Here is a 23,741-nt window from a genome sequence, read left to right as displayed (position 1 = left end):
TGTTACTTTCCACCACTGACTAAAACACAGTTTGATTCATCTACATGAAGCTACAGTGTTAACACTAGGGGGGTGCTCTGCTCCCCCTAAATAAACCCCCCGGGGGACGTTTACCTGGAAGGGCTCTTCCTGGATGAGCGCGTCCATGGCGACCACCGTCATGAGGCGCGGCCTCCCGGTCACCGGGTCGTCCACGTGCTCCAGGCACACGCTCATGAAGCCCCGCCCCCAGCCAGAGAGGGCGCGGCCACTCGCCCCGCGGACCCCCGCGGAGGAGGAGGAGCCCTGGTGGGAGTGGCCCCGCCCCCTGGAGGAGGAAGGCAGGGCGTTGTCGCTCTGAGAAGTCCTCAGAGAGCCCTGCTGGAGCAGCGGGGGTCTCCTCCTGTGGTCCATGTTGTCCTTGTCCAAGTCCAGGCTCTTGGTGCGCCCCGCCTGCTCCTTGGCTCCTCTCCTGCTCCGCTCTTCTTCGTCAGCGCTCTCCGACCGCTCCTCCTCCTCCTCTTCCCTCACCTCCTCCTCCTCCTCCTCCTCCCCCTCCTCCTCCTCGGCCCCCGGCCCCCCGAGGAGGTCGAGGGTGAAGAGGTCGTTGAACTTGGAGCACGAGGTGGCCAGGTAGGCGCGGTGGGCGAAGACGCGCGCGGCGCCGCCCCGCAGGAGGAACAGCACGTCGGCGCACAGCGGCCGCAGGAAGAGCGAGTCGAGCGCCTCTCCGTCGCCCTCCGGAGGGGGGTCCGGGATGCCCACCATGGGCCGGGGGGGCCGCGGGGGCAGGAAGGGCGCCTGGAGGAGGGGCCTCTGCACCCTCTTCAGGTGGGACTTCCAGAACTGCAGGTGGCGGCGGGAGATGAGCGCGGCGCGGATGGCGTTGTCGAACACGTCCTTGACGCCGAACTGGGCCACGATGCTGGTCTCGTAGTACGGGACCCCCAGCTCCTTGGCCACCTCGTGGCCCCTCTCTGGGGCCAGGATGTCGCCCGGTTTGATGGGTCTGTGGGGCCCAGGCACAAACACAATGCAACGTCAGCAAATACCTCCTCATCCACATCCTCAACATACTGCATATATGTTTTCTTTTTTTATTTCATATTTTAACCCATTTAGACCGGGAACGCATCTCTGCCATTTTTTAGATTTCTTTGGGCTATTAAAGAATAGCAGATCTACAAGCTCATAGCGCGGCACCGAGTGCCACGCTATGAGCTTGTAGATCTGCTATTTTTTGAAAAAAAAATGTTTTGAAAATCATTGAATATATATATTTTTTTTAAGTGAACATTTGTAACTCAAATCTTTGCTTCAGGGGATTCTACATAATGTATTCTAAATCCTAACCTATCCTTTTTTTTTTAAACTTATGTTTTTATATCAGTGGTTCAATTTGAGTTAAAAATGTTCGCTTTAAAAATGTTCGCTTTAAAGGTCTCTCCAGCTCTTTATTAAACAGAAAATGCATTTTCGTTTCAGTTTCATTTCCAATTTTATCCAACCAGGATAGAGAACTCAATCAGGATAGATTAAACAAGTGAAGGGGTATCCACCGCTACATCTGGGAACCGGGAGATGGCGTTGAAGGAGAGGACCTAACACGCCGGCAATGGACCCTACTGAACCTCCTGCACACTGGAGTAAGTTCCATAAATTCCACAAATTTTACTTTAAAGAAGAAGTGAAAAAAGTTCTGCTTTTTTCACTAGTTTGTGATCTACAAGCTCACAAGTGAACTTCTGGATCAGAAAGAAATATATATATATACAGTTAATTAAAAAACATATTTAAAAAATATTGCGATACACTATGACATATACAGTATGATACATATTGTCATGTTTTAATATCACAATATATCGTGGGACGATACATCATGACAAACCTAATTAGGCGATTATGTAATAATTGACAGGGCCTACAGTGGAAAAATGGGGGGGGGGGGGGTCTCACTTGGCCAGTGGTCGTCGTGCGCGGTTGACGGCATCCAGGTCGGCGTAGCGCAGGTCCAGCTGGCAGCCCACCAGGATGATGGGGGTCCGCGGACAGAAGTGTTTGATCTCCTGGAACCACATGGTCCGAACGTGACGAAGAGAGTTTGGATTGGCCAGCGAGAAGCACAACACCACCACATCTGACCTGAGAGAGACAGACAGACGGACAGACAGAAAGAGAGAGACAGAAAGAGAGAGAGAGAGATAGGAGAGAGGAGAGGTTAAAAGCAGGTAAGGTATATAAGCATGAAGTAAACTTGTGTCACTGGCACTGCTGCAATGCATTGTGGGAGAGCAGGCTGTGGGTCACAAGGTCTCGCCTGCGGTGTGTGTGTGTGTGTGTGTGTGTGTGTGTGTGTGTGTGTGTGTGTGTCCTTATTATGACTGCAGCAACCACGATCTGGTACCACCCACTCTGCCACCACACTGTATGCCCTGACAACACATGGATGTGTAACACTGGGTTCTTTCTAAATTGGCCTAAAAAGTCTGAAAAATCAGGAGACCACAAGCAAGGGGAGGTAAATTCCCATCGAAAGGAGGCATCATTCACTGCCAACGTGTTTCCTTTTTCTCCTTTGTACATAGTGTTTGTATTTGTTGAGGACATGGATTGTGTTAATCTTTTATGCTACCGGTATGTCGATGAATTTAATACATATGGACCACATTGGAAACAAGCCCCCAGGACTTAGTTTGTTATCCTTGTAGCCTTAATGTCTGACTGTACCACATGCTAATAAAGTATTCAATAGATCAAACTGAATCAATCCAGTGAATACATTCACACAAAATGACATTAAATGACATTAAATAACTGGCCATAATTTATATTTATATCTTTTCAATACATGTAAAAATGTATGTAATAATTGGTCCTCATTCATGGAGCATGGGTACGCACAAATTTGATACTTAAGCACAAATATGAGTGTTTTCCAGTGCATGCATCACGTTTAATTGAAGGTGATTTTTGTTGCGTCAGCTAAACTGACACTAACATGAAGGTGCTTTTGATTTACGCAGATAGGATACATGATATACCTGTGATCCACGTAAATCAAGGCTTTACACTTCCTTTCATGAATCACATGTTGGTCTGTTAAATGTACTCTAAAATAGACTTGGGAATGTGTTTAAAAGCTGCTAATGGTATTTAAAAGAATTTACAGGTCTGTCAGATTTCACTGCTTTAAACTCAGAGAGAGAGAGAGAGAGAGCTCTAGTTCCATAGTCCAACCTCACATAACACTCACTGCCTCTGTTACACATAACAAACAACTTATTATATCTCACACACACACACACACACACACACACACACACACACACACACACACACACACACACACACACACACTACTCAGCGGTCAGGAATTCACATTAGCACGCTGTCAGAGGATCATTACAGAGTCTGAGCCTGTTAGAATGGCTGCTAAACACCTTCTCCTGTGTCAGCGTGTGTGTGTGTGTGTGTGTGTGTGTGTGTGTGTGTGTGTGTGTCAAGCAACGTGGACGTGTGTGTCTACGTGTCAGTATGCAAACTACCATGTCGTCGTGGTCAGGTGGAAACCTTGTCTACATATTTACACATAGCATATCCATCCACACAGAGCCGTCTGGGAGAAATGCGAGGCAGTGGGAGCAAGTGATTATTTTTGCGTTTTTTAATATTAATTTATTATTATCTCAAAACATTAAGTCGGGTGTCATGTTAACCCCATATTAAATTCTGCTGGTTTAGCTCTTCTTAACAAAAGAAAAATAAACTCCCAATTAATTAAATTGTAAGCTACCATGAATTTCACATTGTATTTTTAAACAAAATATAACACAACATACTTTTTAAATGTTAATCTTAATAAACGTGATTCTGTTCACTTTTATATATTTATAAAAAATATATAAAAGTTCGCACTACCCTATAGCGGCGGCTCTGCTTCCACACAGTATGTACATGAGTCTTAGACAATTGGTACTTGGTACTTGGTCCACAGTGCCATTGACTCAAAAACACGTCGAATAGCTTTTCAATTGTTTAATAAACAATCGCGCTGTTCTCTGTAACTTCCGTCATCAGGTTCCCTTTCCACTCACTTTCCATTCACCCGGATGCGGAAATAGCGTCCGTTTCCTGGATATGGTTTTATCTTGAGTTAACTGGTTTTGCCCTGGTTTTGGCAAAAAGCACCGGTTATATTTTCTTTTCTCTGGACGAAGAACAGTTATCCCCTTTGTGACAGCAAACCAGATCTACAAGCTGAGCTTGTAGTGGTTAATGCATGTTTATACGCAAGTTTTAATTAAAATCTTCAAAGTAACTAGTAACTCAAGTTTTCAAGTAATTGTAGTGGAGTAAAAGTACAATATTGTCTCCTGAGATGTAGTGTGGTAGAAGCAAAAGTATTGAAAATTGGAAATACTCAAGTACACGTACTTAGTTACTTTCCACCACTGATATCTATATCTTCATCATACTCTAGTTTCACACAAAAGTAGCAAAAATAGCCGATCTACACGTACAAGTGTTTTGTGTGTAAGCGAAAGTGGTTAACCCATTAAGACCTGGAACTGAGTCATTTTTAGATTTGAGCTAAAAAGCATTATTTTACACTTTGGGCTATTCAAAAATAGCAGATATACAAGCTCATAGCGTGGCACCGAGTGCCGCGCTATGAGCTTATAGATCTGCTATTTTTGAAAAATCGTGAAAAAGTGTGCAAATCTTTAAATATATTATTTCTAAAGCAAACATTTTTAACTCAAATCTTTGCTTCTGGGGGTCCCTGGAACAAAATATTTTGATGGGGGTCTGCGGCCAAATGCATATAATTTTGGGGGTTCCTGACATGAAATAGATTGAGCACCACTGATATAGAAACATACGTTTTTCAGAAAACTGTTGAGATTTAGGAGACGTGTAGAATCGGCTTCAGGTCTTAATGGGTTAAGTGTGTGTGGGTTTTATAAATATGTAACCAATGAAAAGTATTAACAAGAGCTTGTGACTAAATAATAATTACATTGGAACACAGGTTCATTCTTTTTTTGATCCATTTCCTGAGAAGTAACAGTTTTGGACCGGACCCTTCAAGACCGGGAACGCATCTGTGTCATTTTAGATTTCTTTGGCTATTCAAAAATAGCAGATCTACAAGCGCATAGCGCGGCGAGCTTGTAGATCTGCTATTTTTTTTTTATCTTGAAAATGTGTGCAAATCTTTGAATATATATATATATATATACATGTTTTAAAGCGAAAACGTTTTACTCCGATCTTTGCTTCTGGGGGGTCCCTGGAACAACATATTTTGAGATGGGGGCCCACGGCCAAATACATATAATTTTGGGGGTCGCTGACAAGAAAAAGTTGGAGCACCACTGATATTATAGCAACATGCGCTTTTTTAACTGTTAAGGTCCTTACATACCGGCGAATATAGCGAATATACGCAAAATTCGGACTCGTTCCGAATAATTAAAAGACGCTTTTTCGCTTCGCTTTTTCGCTTTTTCGCTCCATGTACGGAGCCATTGACTTTATAAGGTTTTTAAAAAAAACGCATTATTCGCACGAAAAAATCGCCCCGGTGTGTAACAACCTTTAGGATTTAGAAGACATTTGTAGAATATATTCAAAGATTTGCACAAATGTTCAAGATTTAAAAGAAAATAGCAGATCTACAAGCTCATAGTGCGGCACTCGGTGCTGCGCTATGAGCTTGTAGATCTGCTATTTTTGAATGGCCAAAGAAATCTAAAGTGACACAGATGCGTTCCCGGATTGAATGGGCTAACTCAAACGGTGTTATGTTTGTGTGTGTGCAGATCAAACTGCAAAGGTCACTGGATGGAGCACATTATGTAAGGACACACACACACACACACACACACACACACACACACACACACACACACACACACACACACACACACACACACACACACACACACACACACACACACACACACACACACACACACACTGACTCAGACTTTCCGTTGGTGCTGAAGGTGTTGACATGCAGGTGTCTGATAAGGAGGCTTTATCAGCTCTCTAAATGCATGAATAATAATGATAATAATAATAATAGTACTGTATAATAGTATGTATGCTTCTGCCACTATTACGAATCATCTGTGCTTTTAAATGAACAGCGTGAATAAATAATGTGTATTAATAAATAATAAGGAAGAAATTGTGTTCCGTTCCACAGCGTGAAAAAACACCCACCATTTGTTGACAACTAAGCATGAGTCACAGACCACAATGACATTAGCTGTAAACTCATTTAACTCTTTAACCCATTAAAACCGGGAAAGCATCTGTGTTATTTTAGATTTTAGCGATATATGTATATATAGCAACATACGTTTTTCAGAAAACTCTTAGGATTTAGAACAGTGGTTCTAACAAATAGCAGATGTACAAGCTCAAATTGTGCATCTGCTATTTTTGAACCCTGGCACGAAATATTTTCATATTTTTTTATAAAATGTGTTAATATCAGTGTTGTATCGCTAATCTTGGAAGTGGGGGAGCGCACCTCTGAAGCACCTCTATTTTCAAAAATAGCAGATATACAAGCTCATAGCGTGGCACTGGTACCGCGCTATGAGCTTATATAGCGCAGTATATCTGCTATTTTTCTTTCTATCTTAAAAATCTTTATATATATTTTTTTTAAAGCGACCATTTGTAACTAAAATCTTTGCTTCTGGGGGTCCCTGGAAAAAAGAGATGGGGGTCTGCGGCCAAATACATATCATTTTGGGGGTCCTTGACATGAAAACGTTTGAGAACCACTGCTATAGACGTTCAGTGTGAGGCTCACGTCACCAGACTTTCCACCGCTACCAGTGGTGGTTCAGTTAAAGGACTTTGTCACTGCGGTGTGTGTGTGTGTGTGTGTGTGTGTGTGTGTGTGTGTGTGTGTGTGTGTGTGTGTGTGTGTGTGTGTGTGTGTGCGTGTGTGTGTGTGTGTGTGTGTGTGCACACGTTTGTATTCACCTGCCATATGCAAATCGTCTGTCCTTATGGTGGTCTCCAAATGTGTCCCAAAGCCTCAGAGACACACTGACCTCGTCAACCACATCACGAGACCTCTCCAACACCTACACACACAGACACAGACACACGCACACGCACACGCACAAACACACACACACACACACACACACACACACACACACACACACACACACAGTAAATACTCAAGTATTCAAAAGTATAAATACAGCAGCCTGTAGCTTTGTAGCTTAAGAGGTCATTAAAGGTCAACCCGTGACAAAGTGGATAAGCATCGCAACCCACACGAAACACAACTATTTAAGACTATTTAAGAAAACGGTTGATCTACAATCTCACAGCGTGTTGATATGTATCAGGTATGTGTTTTTATGCTTTGACATGGAAAACTTCGAACCCAAAAGTCAAAACCCTTCCATTGTGTACGCTGTAGTGCAGAGGTTCACGGCACCCCTCTAAATAACTTTATCACCCCTGTAAATAACATTTTCATCCACGGCTAATTACTTTTAAGACCTTTTTAATACCAAATTTGGCCAAAATGGCAAACTCACAACAGTTTATTTATCTGTGGAACCGAGTCAAACTAAATGTAATGCCTCAACTCCTACAATTCCAAGTGCTTGTCAGGGCGGGGGGTCCCCAGTTCAAATCCCACTATTTTGGGGGTCAAAGCCTGAAAAGTGTTTGAACCCTTGCCCTAGGGTGTCACGGCACCCATTTTGAGAAACCTTGCTCTAGTGTGTGTGTGTGTGCGTGCGTGCGTGCGTGCGTGCGTGCGTGCGTGCGTGCGTGCGTGCGTGCGTGCGTGCGTGCGTGCGTGCGTCCTACCTCCTGGCACACACGGTACTGGTCGATGGCCCAGACGGTTGGCACGTGCGTGGCGAGCAGCTGGTACTGCGTCAGCGTGGCGTTGCAGGCGCGGGCGCAGATGAGGCGGGTCTTCCCCACAGCGTTGTCCCCGACAACCACACACTTTATGGTCTCCACATTGGGCCGCTCATAGTCTGTGTCTATATCCATGGAGAGGGCCCTGAGGGGGGACAGAGACATAGAGAGTTTGATTGATTGAAATTGATTGACATTTTTATTAGGCAAAATAATGTAAAACAACACAGTTACATTTATAATACTTTTGTCTAAAAGGTCCGACCAAAAAAGTCCTTCCGGACTTGTTTCCGTTGGGGTCCTTGAATTAATTTCATAGACATATATAGTAGCAACCAAACAGTTCAAAAATCAACATAAAAATACAGAGAAACTAGAAAAAGTGCTCCTCTGAGCACAAGTCTCCGCCAGGTCAGGTCGGTTATTATGGCCTCCTGGTGGCGCTAGAATAGGCCAATATGAAAAGGGTGCCATTTCTTCTTAGGCCTTGCACGGCAATCGGACGCTGTATTCATGATTTGAGGCCTGGAATCAAACCTGGGACCTTTGGCTTCCCAGGTGGGCGTTCTAACCATTGAGCTATGCCGCCATTTAAACAGTGCTATTTTCAGGACAAAAAGCAAATGTTTTGCGGACAGTATTTAAAAAAAAAAATGTTGTCATAGTCTTTTGAATAAAATTCCATTTAGCTCTACAAGCTGTGAGCTCGGAAGCATAACGTTTTAATTTTTTCTTTAGATTTTGTTTAGTTTTCGTGCGAAAAAAAGGTAGTCGGCGAACATTTTTCATAATAGTTTTAATAATAATCCTACTATAATTCTAGTAACCTGACGGTGGGTGGGTGGATGGAGTCCTGGGTCTCCGATCAAACTGCGCATGCGTCGTGTTGCCAGGTTTCGCGAGAGGAACAAGCAACAAGGTCTATGAAAACGAGGCCAAACCAAACGAACCCTATACCACCAACATGCAACCTGATAATAATGTCCAAAGCATGTCTGTGTATGTTTACATCCATTACTGTGTTGGCGTTAGTTGGGATTAATGTTTATTAGCCAAACCAACTTAATATGAGCCGTTAGCGTGATGCTAAGCTAACGGACGTTTGGCGCTAGCATGCGGCTAACGCTAATGCTAACGTCGTCATCGTGACTTAATCAACAATGTAAACATTTCATCAACAAACTTTATGAACCTTACTGTGGTTAATATTATCAGTGCTACCCAAGTAGTCCATTGAAAAGTATTATTTTGGTGTATTTTGTGTATTGTAACTTGGACACTGTAACTTAATGGTAGCTGGGGCGACGCGTTGTTGGCTCATGGTTCAGAATGCCTCATGGGTATTGTAGTCATTTTCTGTTATTTCGGTTCTACTGTGATAGACTGTGCTACATTACCTGCTGTTTAATTGTGAATGCTATATGCTATGAATATATGGTAATACAATGTTTATTTTCCTGTATTTCCAGGTTTATGACCTGTGTCATCTATGACCTGTGTGTCATCTGTGTGTCCAGTACTTTGTACTGTGTTGGTTAAAAATAAAACTACAAAAAGACAAAACACGAGTTGTGACAAAGACGTGTGATTCTCTGATTAATGTTGTTAGTGGTGTAAAATGCCATAAAAAAATATACTCAAGCCTGCTGCAGGGCAACAGAAAATAGCAAGCCTATTTTGCTATTTTATATAGCAAATTTTTATATATATATATATATATATATATATATATATATATATATATATATATATATATATATATATATATATATATAGAACTATAACAACATAGTATTTATATATCCGTTTTTATATTTATATTTTGCTATATTAAAATAGCAAGCCTATATTGGTGCTATTTAATGTACTTATATACTGTTCTATGTTTGCATATAATTTGCAAATATTAAAGATTTGGAATTGTGTAGATTTCTTTCAGAGACATGTATGGACTGTTATATCTTGAACATTTATTCATTTCCACTTACCAGACACTTTTTTTATGGTAAAAATTAGCATAAAAAGCAAAATACAGAATTCAGAAATATTAAAATGGAAAAAACAGAATTTGGGAAAAAAATAAAACGGATTTCATATGGCTCTTGCCGCGACGGGAGCGACCGGGGGGGGGGGGGGTGCCACGACGGGACGCGCGCGGGGGAGAAACCGCGCGACAGGACGTGCATTAACCCCACGTTTGCAACGACTTTCGTCTGCGCCCTTCACCGGGTATGGTCTAGTAATAATAATAATAATAAATAATGGATTTTATTTATAACGCAATTTACATTTGCAAGAAATCTCAAAGTGCTACAGAAGGCAACTGCATAAAAACAGAAACATCACACCAATAAAAGAAAACAACAACTACGAAACTGAAACAAACAATTAAAACATGGGGGCATAAAGCCTAGAGGTAAAACCAGCTAAAAGGAATGCTTTGCTAAAAAGGTAGGTCTTTAGTCCTCTCTAGTTAGTCAACAGCTCGATCACTGACTCCATTCCAACCAGCTATCCATGTTCCACATATTCCATCTCTCTCTAAACTGTCTCTAAATGGAAATAAAGCAAAGTTCAGAATGTCCACTGTTTGCATGGAGCCGGTCCAGTCAAAAAAAAAATAGCGCGAGCCGTGGAAAAAACATAAACAAAAAACACATGTGTAGCGAGTGCTGCCGCTAGGATAAAGTTACCAAGGATTAGTCTGTGACGTCACTGCTAAAATACCAAGGATGCGTCAGGGACATCACTGCGTTACATTTCGAGGTTTCAAGAGAGCATCTCTCTCTTTTTCCAGTGCAACAGAAGGCACAGCGAAAACACACACACGCGCACATGTGAGCACACACACACACACACACACACCTTCCCGTTTGGCGGAGAACAAAAAGTCTCAAGCGAGAGATGGTCCTTTGAGAGACAGACCCAAACCATTTCATTACAAAGATGTAAACTCTTTGTCTCGTGATGAAAGCCAACATGTGAAATTAAAGTTTATATATTGTATAAGTAAAAAAAAAAGATCAAACAATCTCAACAAAGTCTATAGAGTTTAACCCATTAAAACCGGGACAGCATCCCATGTCATTTTAGATTTTATACGTTGGCTATTCAAAAATAGCCAATATACAAGCTCACAACGCGTCACTTTGTGCCGCGCTGCGAGCTTGTATATCTGCATTTTTTTTTAACATTTTTTGAAAAATCTTGAAAGTGAAGAGAACTACTAATTTATTAAAGCGGTGTTTTTCTATTGGCACGTTTGACCCTGAAGGTTTCAGCCTCCAAGAAGAAACTCAGAATAGTCAGAGAAGACATAAAACACCATAAAAACACCACCAGGGGGCTTAATGAAGTTCTATCAACATCATAGACACATGAAAAACAGAAAAAGTGCAAAACCATGGCACCACCTCTTTAAGTTAAAGTATCAATACTGCAACGTAGAAATAAAAGATTTATTTGAGTAAAAGTACAAAGAATTGGCATCAAAATGTATTTAATGTACCAAAAGTAAAGTAGTCAGTATGCAGAAATGTCCCATTTCAAGTTTTCAAAATGTATAGAAATCTTTTGAAAATAGCAGATCGACAAGCTCACAGTGATGCGATGTGTTGTGAGCTTGTCGATCGGCTATTTTCAAATAGCTGAGATGCTTTTAGTTTAGTTTGCGTTTAGTAATAAAAAGTTAGATTTACAAAGTAACTAGCAACTAAAGTTTTCAAATAATTGTAGTGGAGTAAAAGTACAATATTTTCCTCAGAGATGTAGTGGAGTAAAAGTAAAAGTATTGAAAATTAAATGTTTCTATTAATATGTCAGATTCATGTTAAAGTGTATTTTCAGACAGTTAACCTTTTAAACCCTCAATATTTAGTCAACTTGACCGTTGGCTCTGTACTTGGTCTGAGGCGCTGTGAGCTTGTGGATCTGCTATATTCGGCTGATGTTCCCCATCACACAGAGATTTGGTGGACCCCCTGTAGTTACTCTGAGGACCCCCTGGGGGTCTCGGACCCCATGTTGAAGACCCATGCACTAGACCGGTGGGCAACGGTCTACTCAGGAATGAATGTTCACGCCTTCACATTCAACCGAGGACGCAGAGAGCAATTTTTTTAAATTTTATTTCGGGTTTTTCTTACTTTAATTTGGTTAATTTGGATGATTCGGTAAATAAATGTAAAGTGTAGATGTGTGGCAAAAAGGAAACGGGCGCGCAGAACGGTGGATGCATATTTATAGCAGAAAGAGATTCACATGATTTAACTATAGCCGTACTCACTTCAATTCTGAACCGATTCTTAAAATTTAAGATGGCAGTGTGTTTTAGGACGAGCAATCCGGAAAAACCTCCGGCTCGTGAGAGATTTTTATTTTTTTCTTCGTCCCAGAAGTGGGGGGGATATCACTCCCCCCGATGGAACTGAATACGTCTAACCCCCCCCCCCCCCCCCCCCCCACTGCGTCCCTGCATTCAACTACAGACATTGCATCATAATACTGCTAAATAATTGCTGTTCTGTAATAATAGCCTTGTTATGAGGTGTAATCATTTCTCAACGTTTTTCATCACAAATGCTAAACCTTTTTGTAAATTAAAGGTAAGTGATATCTTTCTGTTAAAATAAGTGTTAAAGCTCTATATTGTGATAGTAATCATTACTATAGACTGTTTGTTCAGTAACAGTGTTAAATAGCTCTGTATTGTGATAGTAATCACTGCTATTGTGTTTATTAGCATCGTTCCCGAGTAGGCCGGGCGGTCATAGACTGTAAAAAAGAATGGGCAAAGCGACGCCATTGGTTTCAACATTTCAAATCCACCATCTTTCTATATCGCGTCATATCCTGCGCAATGCAACCAGACCAATACTGGTTTGGTAGTCAATAAAGAGCGGGGGTGGGGAATTAATGCTATTGGTGGTGTAGCGTGTCAATCAAATCATCCTTCCCCTCCTAGAGCATACCCTACTTTATTGTCATGTTAATGGGACCATAATTTACCAAAACGCATAGCATGATGTTTGAAAGAAGACTTTAAACTAGGGACTGGTATTTATTACAATGTTTATTAAAGTAAGAAAATAAAGTCTGGGGTTGGCGAAAGAGCCCACTCTGTATGGAGTTTGCATGTTCTCCCCGTGTCTCTCAGGGTAGTTAATACCCTCACAAAAACATGTAGTAATCCTGGTCACTATAACGCCTCCCCCATGACAGCCGGGGCGCCTGATGGAGGGGAAGGGAACTGGTTTGAGTAACGTGTTCCTTCCACGCGCTTGCGTCCAACCAGGGAAAGAAGGTCAGTTGGCTTTAATGCATTGAAAGAGGCATGAGCCTCCTTCAATGCCTCCCTAGGCTGGTGAGGGGAGTGTAGTGCCCAGGATCACTTAGAAAATTGGCACCGGGTGAAAAATAAGGGTTACAAAATCGTGGGATAAAAAAAATATATATATTTAGAAAAAAGAAAACCAAGTCTAAAGTTCGTCAAAAACCCACCCACTTCTGGTGTCAGAAATTCTTTCTGACACCAGCAGGGGTAAAACAGCGAAACTACAGGCAATTCATATGAACTAACTTCCTACATAGACTCGATTTCAAATTCCAATGCTGGGCCCTTGCTGCCTGTACACAATGGGCACCTGTGTAGTCATAATAAAAAAAGGTTTTGGACATACAATGCTTCCACCTGACAGCCACAAAATGAAGCTTATAATGCTGAAGCAACGCTAAGGACTGTGGGAGCGTGTGTGTGTGTGTGTGTGTGTGTGTGTGTGTGTGTGTGTGTGTGTGTGTGTGTGTGTGTGTGTGTGTGTGTGTGTGTGTGTGTGTGTGTGTGTGTGTGTGTTTAAAAACCCACACAACACTGTGAAAGCTTCTCACAATCTCCTTATAAGCCCTTAACCTGCTTACAAGCATTTCACACATCATGTCAACACACAATGTTACACACGTCAAACAAACACCCATTCATTAAAGAAAATGTCAACACACAATATTACACACGTCAAAACTAGATCCATTCATAAAATAACATTCCAGGACCAATTTGCTGTTACTTAACATCGGCCCGTGTGCGTGCACGCGCACGGGCCGCACGCACAAAGTTAATGCACACAACTCGAGACCCCAGCATTTTCTTTACTTTTCAAAGGTTTAAATAAAAACATAGTATACCATGACATTTTGTTTACATTGTTCTCGCATATTAAAGGACAAGAATACTTTGGTAGAGGTTTGGGTTGTGTAGTTACCTTGCCATGCTGTAACTCCAAATGTGGACAAGAAATCCAAAATTATTGTTGCATTGATTAGAAATTGATAATTCAAAATATGCTCCTTACATTGTACGGTTAAACAGCTCTAACAATCACTCTTTTAGCCCGTAAACAAACAAACAAAACTGATTCAGACAATATACAACATCACCAAACCTAGTGCTGTTTGTTTTTATGATAAAAATGACAACTTTCTGTTGATTTAGCTATTTTAATTAGGAAGAAAACCCGGACTGGAACCGTGGATCCGGATCTTCAAATAACAGTAAGTAACTAAACAACCCAAAGCGTTCTTGCCCTTTAAATGAGCCACGCTTCACGTTGACAGGCGATTGGAACGCAGCCCATCTCAAGCGCAGAGCAGTCACCATATCAATAATATATGGATCTAATAGTCCATGCCTACCGTTTACGAAGATTATCATTACTATTGATATGATTATTGTAACGTCCCACAGCAGGCGGACAGACAGACAGACAGACATACATACATACATACATACATACGTACATACAGTGATGACTGCCCACCACCCACCCTGACTGTACAAACACCCTAACCCTCACACCTCAGTTGAACACACTGATGAAGGAGTGTGTGCGTGTGCGTGTGAGTGTGCATGCGTGTGTACACAGTAGTAACTCTGCCAGGGACCAGACCCCCCCCCCACACACACACACACACACACACACACACGGACGAACGGACGGACAGACACACACACACACACACACACACACACACACACACACAAAACAGCATTATTCCATTGTGGTATATTTTTTCAAATGTTTAGTCTAAGCCATGGGTGTCCAAACATTTTTCAATGAGACCATATTTGAAAATATGAAAATACCTTTGACTGCACTTCCTGTCCTACTGTACCTTTGTTTCATAACAAAGTCGCATAGTGTACAAATGCTTTGCGTTACAACTAACTATGTGATGATTTAACTACAGTGCAATATCCATATCAATAGCTTTGTAGCTTTTTAGTAGCTCCGCTGTGCTGTGGACAAATTTTAAACAATTCAGCGTTTATTTTTCACCATTTTCCCCTTCCCGATACCGATTCTGATACCCACAACTTGCGTATCGGTCGATACCGAGTACCGATCCAATACCCTTATGTAATAAAAAAAATCTAGGACAGTGTTTCTCAAAGTGGGGTCCAGGGACCCTCAGGGTTCCTTGAGGGGGTTCCAAATGGACCTTTACAGGTTTGTAACTCTGAGAGTGTACAAATGTACATATATTATTGTACACTCTCACAGTTAGAGTTTGAGAACCACTGATCCAGGAATAAATAAATAAATCCATTAATAATAGTTAAAGTGCAGCTACAAGTTAGTAAAATAATAATGTAAATAGTACAGTTATAAAGAAAACATCACATGGATGCACCTGGGACGTGTTGTAGACTGGGGTCATAGGGTGTTTTGGGTCTCGCAACAACAGTATCGGCAGCTTTTCCGATACTGGTATCGGTATACTCTACAAATATGTACAGTCTAATAAAATGTATTTTTTCAAATGGCAGTGTAGCCAAATCTTTTCACAAACCAGGTGTGAAAAGATCTCTACGAAAAACCTACATTAAAATGGCCTTTCTTTCACATCTTGAGAATGAAACAACAAAAGGAAATATAGCTGCAAGCAGCGATAATACGGGGCCAGGAGAGAGAAAGAGAAATGATAATTCCTTTAACAGGTCAGTTCATGAAAGTCCTTGCGGTCTTGTTTCCAATGAGGGCCTGTGAGCAATTAGGGGTTAAGAGTCTTGCTCAGGGACAAATTTCATGTCATCGACACATTTGCTGACCTCGCCTGGATTCGTACCTGGGGCAACCAGAGCCTCTGGCTCCCTAGGCGGGCTCACTAACCACTCAGCTATGGCCGACCCTCAGAGAGAGAGAGAGAGAGATTGAAGATAGAAACGGAATAGATCGAAGAGACAGAGAGAGAGACATGGAAACGGAATAGATTGAAGAGAAAGACATGGAAACGGAATAGATTGAAGAGAGAGAGAGAGAGCCATGGAAACGGAATAGATTGAGTCATGTTTTTTGCAATTCAACTTAAATGTAGAGCCATATGAAATCCGTTTTATTTTTTTCCCAATTCCGTTTTATTTTTTCCCAAATTCTGTTTTTTCCATTTTAATATTTCTGAATTCTGTATTTTGCTTTTTATGCTCATTTTTACCATAAAAAAAGTGTCTGGTAAGTGGAAATGAATAAATGTTCAAGATATAACAGTCCATACATGGCCCTTGTTGTGTTATACGCAAAAATGTTCCCAAAATAATTCGGTCTAATTCGGTCTGAGCATGCGCAAAATGGCGTCGCCCATGTGTTATTGTTTCTATCGTCTTTCTAAGACTATTTCTACGTGGATTAACTGTTTATAAAGTAGGATGTGGCCATGCAAAATGGTGGTGTCCCGTGGATTTGTAAAAAATCGCGATAAAAAAAAATATTTTACCGCGATTTTTTTTTTATTTTCCAAATTCTGCAATATTCCGTGTTTTATTCCAATTCCATTTTTATTGGTCATTTCCGCGATTCCGTCCGCGATTCCGTTAACACGGATTTCATATGGCTCTACTTAAATGAGTGTGCATCAAGTGAGGCTTGAACCAGCAACCTTGTGGTCGTGAGGCACTCTTAGGTAGCTGCAACACTACCTATAGTGCTATAGCTTTGTCCAGGCTGATATTGTCTGTTGAGGATCACAAACTCTTGCCTTCTGTCATGACCCAAGCCCCTGTTTCACTAACACTAAGATCACTCGTTCACAAACCATTTACCAATTAAGAAATTGTACATCTCCTCAGAAGCAAAACTAGTGAAAGGAGCCGATCTACAAGCTCACAAACCATTAAAAGTTGTCAGATTGTACATCGGCTATTTTCACAATGAAGTATGTTATACATTGAAAAAACATACTCTCATTGCTATCTGAAAAGTTGTGAGATTGTAGATCAGCTGTATGTAAAAAACACTCAATTAAGTATTTCATGTTATCTTTAACAATTGCAGATGTATTCATTGATAGTCATGTTGTGTGAAATGCAACTTAGATGAAGTCTGCACCAAGTGAGGCTTGAACTGGTGACCTTCAGGTTGTGGGGCACACATTTAAGCGAGAAGCCACCAACAGACAAGAACCTGTGAAAAAGGGGATCACACAGATCATACAGTTTCACGCAAATAGCTGAAAAATCCTGGGTTTAAGTGTTTTTCAAACTGCTCAAGATTGCGGACAATCTAAGGGCGGTGCTTACTGGTCAACGTGATAGATGTGTTCCTCATTAGTCAAGGCACATGTGTAAGCAGGTCTAATGGCTGTCGGCCAAACGAGGCATGACTTTTGCCTGTTTAAAGTTTCAATTTTCAAAAAATTGCTATAGCGCCCCCGTTTGACCAATTGGAGTAAGATTGGTTTCAGTGATATTTGGAATGGCCCTTTACATTTCTGCAAAGTTTCAAAGAATGGTAAGTCTGCATGTATGTGTTAGGGGCAGATGAATAATTGTCATAAAACCGCAATATTCATTGGCTCATTAAAGCTTCATTTTTTCACGTATGGAAAATATTTGGCAAACGTTTTTTGGCATAGGTCCAAAGTTCATGTGTAAAAAGTTTCGTGCAGATTACTCAAAAATCCCAGGAGGAGATAGGTTTTAACTGTTTTTCATATAATTCAAAATGGTGGGAGATCTAAAGGTCAGAGGTCAAAAGTCAGAGTGTGAAAGTTGTTCAGCATGAGGAGACGCATGTGTGCATCGAAGTTTCATGGCTGTAGGTGAAACAGGGCATGAGTTGTACCTGTTCAAATTTGGCATTTTTCAATTGAGTGCTATAGCGCCACCTTTTGACGAAAGATTGTGAGAATTATTTCTTGATCGTTTTTGATGACCATCTATCATATGGCCGAGTTTCATAAAAAGCGACTGCACGGTTCAGCCAGAACTGCCAAAAGTGGCAGAAGAAACGGAATAATCAGAATAACAAAACGGGTCCAGCTGGAAGCCTGGCCCCGTAACAAGCAGTTATAGGAATCCTTACACATTTGACTGAGACACAACCTGTCTGTCCAGGTTCATTCCAAAACACTGAAACTTCAACGTATGCATTTCACAAGACTATACTGGCCGGACATAAATCAAATAATACATTACATGCTCAGGGCTGTCACGATTATAAAATTGTACTTGACGATTAATTGTCAGATTTGTCACACAAATAATTGCGATTAACGATTTAATTGTGTGCATTGTGTGGGCTTTTAGGGCTTTGTAAAAGAAAGTTGCACGGGAACAGATATGACAAAAACGTACATACAGTACACAAAGAAATGACTGACAATGACCAATACCAATAATCAAAATAAGCTGCGGGACTGACCAGTTCAGTCACAGCATTTAGTCAGTGTTGCCAGATTTTGCCACAGAAACAAGTGTCCAGGTCTACGAAAAAAACAAGCCCAAAAGAAGCGACCAGTTTTACCACTTGAATCCCATACATACTATTTGGAAAATAGCAGATCTACAAGTAATGGTAATGGTAATACATAAAGAAGATTGGGGTCATATAGACATGGTTCTATTTGTGAGGTTTTTTTTTATGTATAGTTATTTACAAATTATTATTAAATTACCAGTGAAGTTTACTGTTTCAGAACACTGATGTCATTTTAGACAGTAACATGTACTGTTACACTGTCAAATATCCTTCCTCCATATCATCATATCGTATCGTAACACACGCACGCACGCACGCACGCACGCACACTCTCTCTCCCTCTCTTTCTCTCTCTCTGTGGTGTGTTTGTGGTGCAGGAGGGCCAGAGAGACAAAGGAACTCATGCATAATTTGGGCAGAATGTTCCTCACTACTTCTGTCGTCTGACCAAAGATCTGTCTGTCTGTCTGTCTGTCTCATTCCCTTACCCCCCACCTCCCTCCCCCCTCCACTTTTCATTTCTTCTTTTTCATTTCACAGATTCAGAGCAGAGGACAGCTCTGAATTGAGACATGATGACCTCCATCATCATGTCTTCCTTCAGTCTCATCCCTCGCTCCATTTCATCCTTCCTTCTGTCTCTTCGTTCATCCTTCTCTCTCTCTTTCTCCATTTATCGTTCCTTCTCTTCACACGCACGCACGCACGCACGCACACTATCTCTCTCTGTGTTCATCCCTCCATCCGTCTGGCTTTGACTGCTTCACTAGCTGTCCTTGATCGCCCCCACCAGCCACCCCATCTCTCTCTCTCTCTCTCTCTCTCTCTCTCTATCTCTCTCTCTCTCTCTCTCTCTCTCTCTCTCTCAAAGCGCCCCAAGACGCCCCGCCCCTGGGAATCGAGCCGGGAACCTTCCGTTTCCTTCTGGTCTGTCTGTCTGTCTTTACTCTGATTGACTGGAAGCCCCCCCCTTATGCAATATTCCAGTGATCCGTTTGTGTGTGTGTGTGTGTCCCACCAATCAACTCTATCATCTCTTCTCCTCTGTGGGACTATACAGTAGTTCATCTGTGTGTGTATACACACACACACACACACACACACACACACACACACACACACACACACACACACACACACACACACACACACACACACACACACACACACACACACACACACACACACACACACACACACGGAACTAACATTCACATAGCTTTGTTTGGGGTTTACTATTTCTTTCTTTCATTCAGCTACTATGTTAGTTTCATTATTGTTGTACATACATTACTACTAGTCTTGATTTCTGCATGTTTTGTTTCACGTTTGCTTTGGCAATGTAAAACATGTTTTCTCATGCCAATAAAGCCTGTTTGAATTGAATTGAATTGAACTAGAGTAGAGTCTGTCTGTCTGTCTGTCTGTCTGTCTGTCTGTCTGTCTGTCTGTCTGTCCCTCCATTCCTTCACCTTTCTCCATATCCATACATCCATTCATTCATTCATTCATTCATTCATTCATTCATTCATTCATTCATTCATCTATTCATTCATCTATTCATTCATACATACATGCATACATGCATACATGCATACATGCATTCATTCATTCATTTAGTCATGCATACATGCATACATGCATACATACATGCATACATTACATACATGCATACATGCATACATGCATACATGCATTCATTCATATCTATATTTCTTTGTCCATTAGTCAAGGATCAGGGGCTGGTTGCCATAGCGAAGTCACTGAATAAATATTTAGACCTTGAGCAGCAAACCCTTGTAATGGCTTGTTTACACTACGCTATAGTAATACGTGTAATTCACAGAACAGGCTAATTGTCTAAAGCCCTTTTTAAATGGATTCACAAAGTTGACTATTAATAATCAGCCAGCCAGCCATCACTGACCCAGATATGAGTCTGTGGGGAGACGTGAGGTTTGTCTGCTACACTGTCTGTAATCAGATTACAGATTACTGTCTGACAGACAGTAATCCTGTGGGAATAACTGCATCATTACATAACACCCATGCTTATCTATCTGCACAGATCTTCAAGACTACGGAATAACAGCATCAAGTGCATTACATAACAACCACGGTTATCTATCTGCACAGATCTCCAAGACTATCATAACATTTAACAGTGCTATTATGTATTTATATTTCTTAAGATGTGTTGTGTAAATACATTCATACATATTGCAGATAAGAACCGCTTCAATGAAAGGAGTTGTGCTTCCTGCAACAATTCATAACACCTGGCCAGGAGGAGGTATTAAACCGATATATCACCAAGTATGAGATTGTTATTGATAAGCTATTATTATTTTATTATAGTTATTATGATTATGATTATTATATGATATTTATGTCACATGGTGATAACGGGTGGATTGCAGACTAACACGGCCACTATAAAACTAGATGATGCTGATAATTAAATCCAGCATAACAAACCAAAGGGGTTCAAATTAGTTAATATAGCTTAAAAATCAGTTTAGCCACTTTAATGCTATTAATAGCTCTGGTCCATTGCCTTTCGGGTTCTCTCTCGTTTCTCTCGTTCCCCTTAAGGCTATGGGACTTTCGACCCAATGCTCTCGCACCACGGGCTGCCTAGGCTCTTGTCGGGAGTAAAAATAAAAAATGCGCTTTCGCTACTCACCAAAACAAAGACGGTTTTATGGAGTTGAAAGCCAACTCTACTAAGTGGGAACACCCTGAGCCACCCCCCTCACGTCTAAAATACACTTTTTAGCCAAAATGTAAAATAATCCAACGGACGGAGACACTACTTCTTTGTTTTTTAAATCTTCGGCAGCGCCATCACGGCGCCAACTCACTACTGCCACACAGGTCAGAGGACCGCATTACACCTTACAAACTAGTCTCATTGAGTGTTATTCGGCTTTGCAACGTTAGAGGCGCTGTTCCGTCAAAACATCTCTGAACCAGGAAGTGTCTCTCCGTCCGGTGGATTATTTTACATTTTGGCCAAAAAGTGTATTTTAGACGTGAGGTGGGGGGCTCAGAGTGTTCCCACTTAGTAGAGTTGGCTTTCAACTCCATAAAACCGTCATCTCTTATAAGGGCATACCTGGCACAAAACCTTTCCAGATGGGGGTCCGCAGCCAAATGCATATCAATTTGGGGGCCCTTGACATTGAAACACTGCACCATAACCTCATCCATCCTCTGTAACCACAAAGAAGCAGAGTATACAACCAACATAGCCTCACGTGGCCAGACTATATCACTGCGTGGATATGAGTCTGGTGCTTCTATGAGGACGTTTTTTTTCCAAGGGGTGGGATCAAAAGAATGTTTCTGGACGCAATTGGTTAGACCTATAACCAACTACTAATTACAGTCTCCCATATTTGAATACTGGGCCCTGATTGGTCACCCCAGACTTCGGGAGCAGGAAATGGATTCACAACGGAGTGGGGCCAGACCCAAATCGCAGAGGGCAATTTTTTTTTTGCACTGGCAGATTCGTCTGGTCCAGGCTACAACCAACCCACCCACCCACCCACCCACCCACCCACCCACACACACACACACACACACACACACACACACACACACACACACACACACACACACACACACACACACACACACACACACACACACACACACTTGGAGACTAAACTAAAACTAAGCTTCTATTCACATGTATTGAAAAAGCACCCTGGCAGGTGGTCATTAATTAAGGTCATTAACAAATCATAGCTTTGATGTTTTTTTCTATGTGCAAATTAATACAAAACAAAAAAACAGGCAATTGCATTGTAGACCAGTGGTTCTCAAGGTATGGTCCAGGGACACCCAGGGGTTCCAGGTGGTCCCCAGCAAAACAAGTTAATATAGCATCAAAATCAGTTAAACCACTTAAAACACTAAAACATCAGCTATTTAAAAATACCAGATCTACAAGCTCACAACCATTGTGAAATTGTAGATCTTCAAATAAATGTGCTAAATGTAGGAATATGTTTTGGGTCCCTGGCACAAAGTCTTTTCAGATGGGGGTCGATGGTAGAAAATAACATGAATGTAGGGTCCTTGACATGAAACTTGTTTGAGACCTATGTTGTAGACCAGTGGTTCTCAAACAGTCCAGGCAGCGACCCCCAAAAATAATCATGTTTGAAATGGGGACCCTCCAAAATAATCATGTTTGAACTGAGGACCCCCATCCTCATAAGGATTTGTAGGAGTTGAGGCATTACATTTCATTTGACTCGGTTCCACAGATAAATATTGTGAAAATAGCCGATCTACAAGCTCACAATCAGCTATTTTCAACAATTTCGACTATTTCTTATATTATTTGACAATTTGGCCAATGTTTGACCAGCTATTATAGTATTGTTTGTTTATTTGTATTACTTTTAAGACCTTTTTTAAAAGAGGTCTTAAAAGTCCTTAAATTGCCACTTCACTAAAAAAGAAAAAAAGAATCATCAAAATCATGTGTGGACCCCCGACCCACAGGTTGAGAACCACTGTTGTAGACAACAATAGAATGAAACGGTTTAATTAAAGGTAATTAAACCGTAGCTATTTTCATATTTTGCTCTGTGTACAGTCTGGTTGCATCAGACAACAATAGCAGGGCATTGTGAGCCTGATCAGCACAGCAGCATGTGACCCAGTCCAGCCTAGTCTAGTCCAGTGTCCACTCCAGCAGCACTAACGGTGTTTTACACAGACAGACAGGACCCCAATGGAAACCTTTGGCCAAATGTTAATAAAGTATTCAATCAATCAATGAGTCAATCAATCAATACCTTCCGACAGGAGAAGAGTTGACCCACATGTCCAGCCTGCCTCACCCCGGGTTCCAGTCTGTCCCGTCCGAACACACGGCTGTCTGCTCTTCTTTGGACAAATAATAGACGTAGAGCCAACTAAGAACTGCCTTAGTTAGTATGATGATCTGTTCTGATCTAGTTCACTTGCGTCTCCACAAGGCGCTGATCAGCGCGCGCGCACGCACACACGCACACACGCGCACACACACACACACACACACACACACACACACACACACACACACACACACACACACAC

General features: G+C 41.5%; 1 protein-coding gene across 3 annotated transcripts in view; it reads right to left on the bottom strand.

The window, feature by feature from the left end:
• rhobtb4 (Rho related BTB domain containing 4) overlaps positions 1–23,741 on the bottom strand; it is an 82,455-nt gene that overhangs the window by 31,046 nt on the left and 27,668 nt on the right. For 2 of the 3 annotated variants that reach the window (XR_014600697.1, XM_084055974.1), the window contains exons 1-5: positions 23,459–23,596; positions 7,840–8,041; positions 6,991–7,094; positions 1,939–2,124; positions 115–988 (exon numbers count right to left, since the gene is read on the bottom strand). Coding sequence is in view for 2 of the 3 variants with exons in the window: in XM_084055974.1 (XP_083912100.1) it covers positions 115–988; positions 1,939–2,124; positions 6,991–7,094; positions 7,840–8,041; positions 23,459–23,487 (1,395 nt within the window). In the remaining variant the exon portion in view is untranslated. Of the gene's footprint in view, positions 1–114; positions 989–1,938; positions 2,125–6,990; positions 7,095–7,839; positions 8,042–23,458; positions 23,597–23,741 lie in introns of those variants that run through there. The other variant, XM_084055975.1, reaches the window with a different exon arrangement.

Source organism: Gymnoscopelus microlampas (assembly GCF_963454915.1).
Source record: "Gymnoscopelus microlampas genome assembly, chromosome: 4".
NCBI lineage: Eukaryota > Metazoa > Chordata > Actinopteri > Myctophiformes > Myctophidae > Gymnoscopelus > Gymnoscopelus microlampas.
Note: the sequence above shows the minus strand (reverse complement) of the source record. Positions and strands in the feature narration are given on the sequence as shown.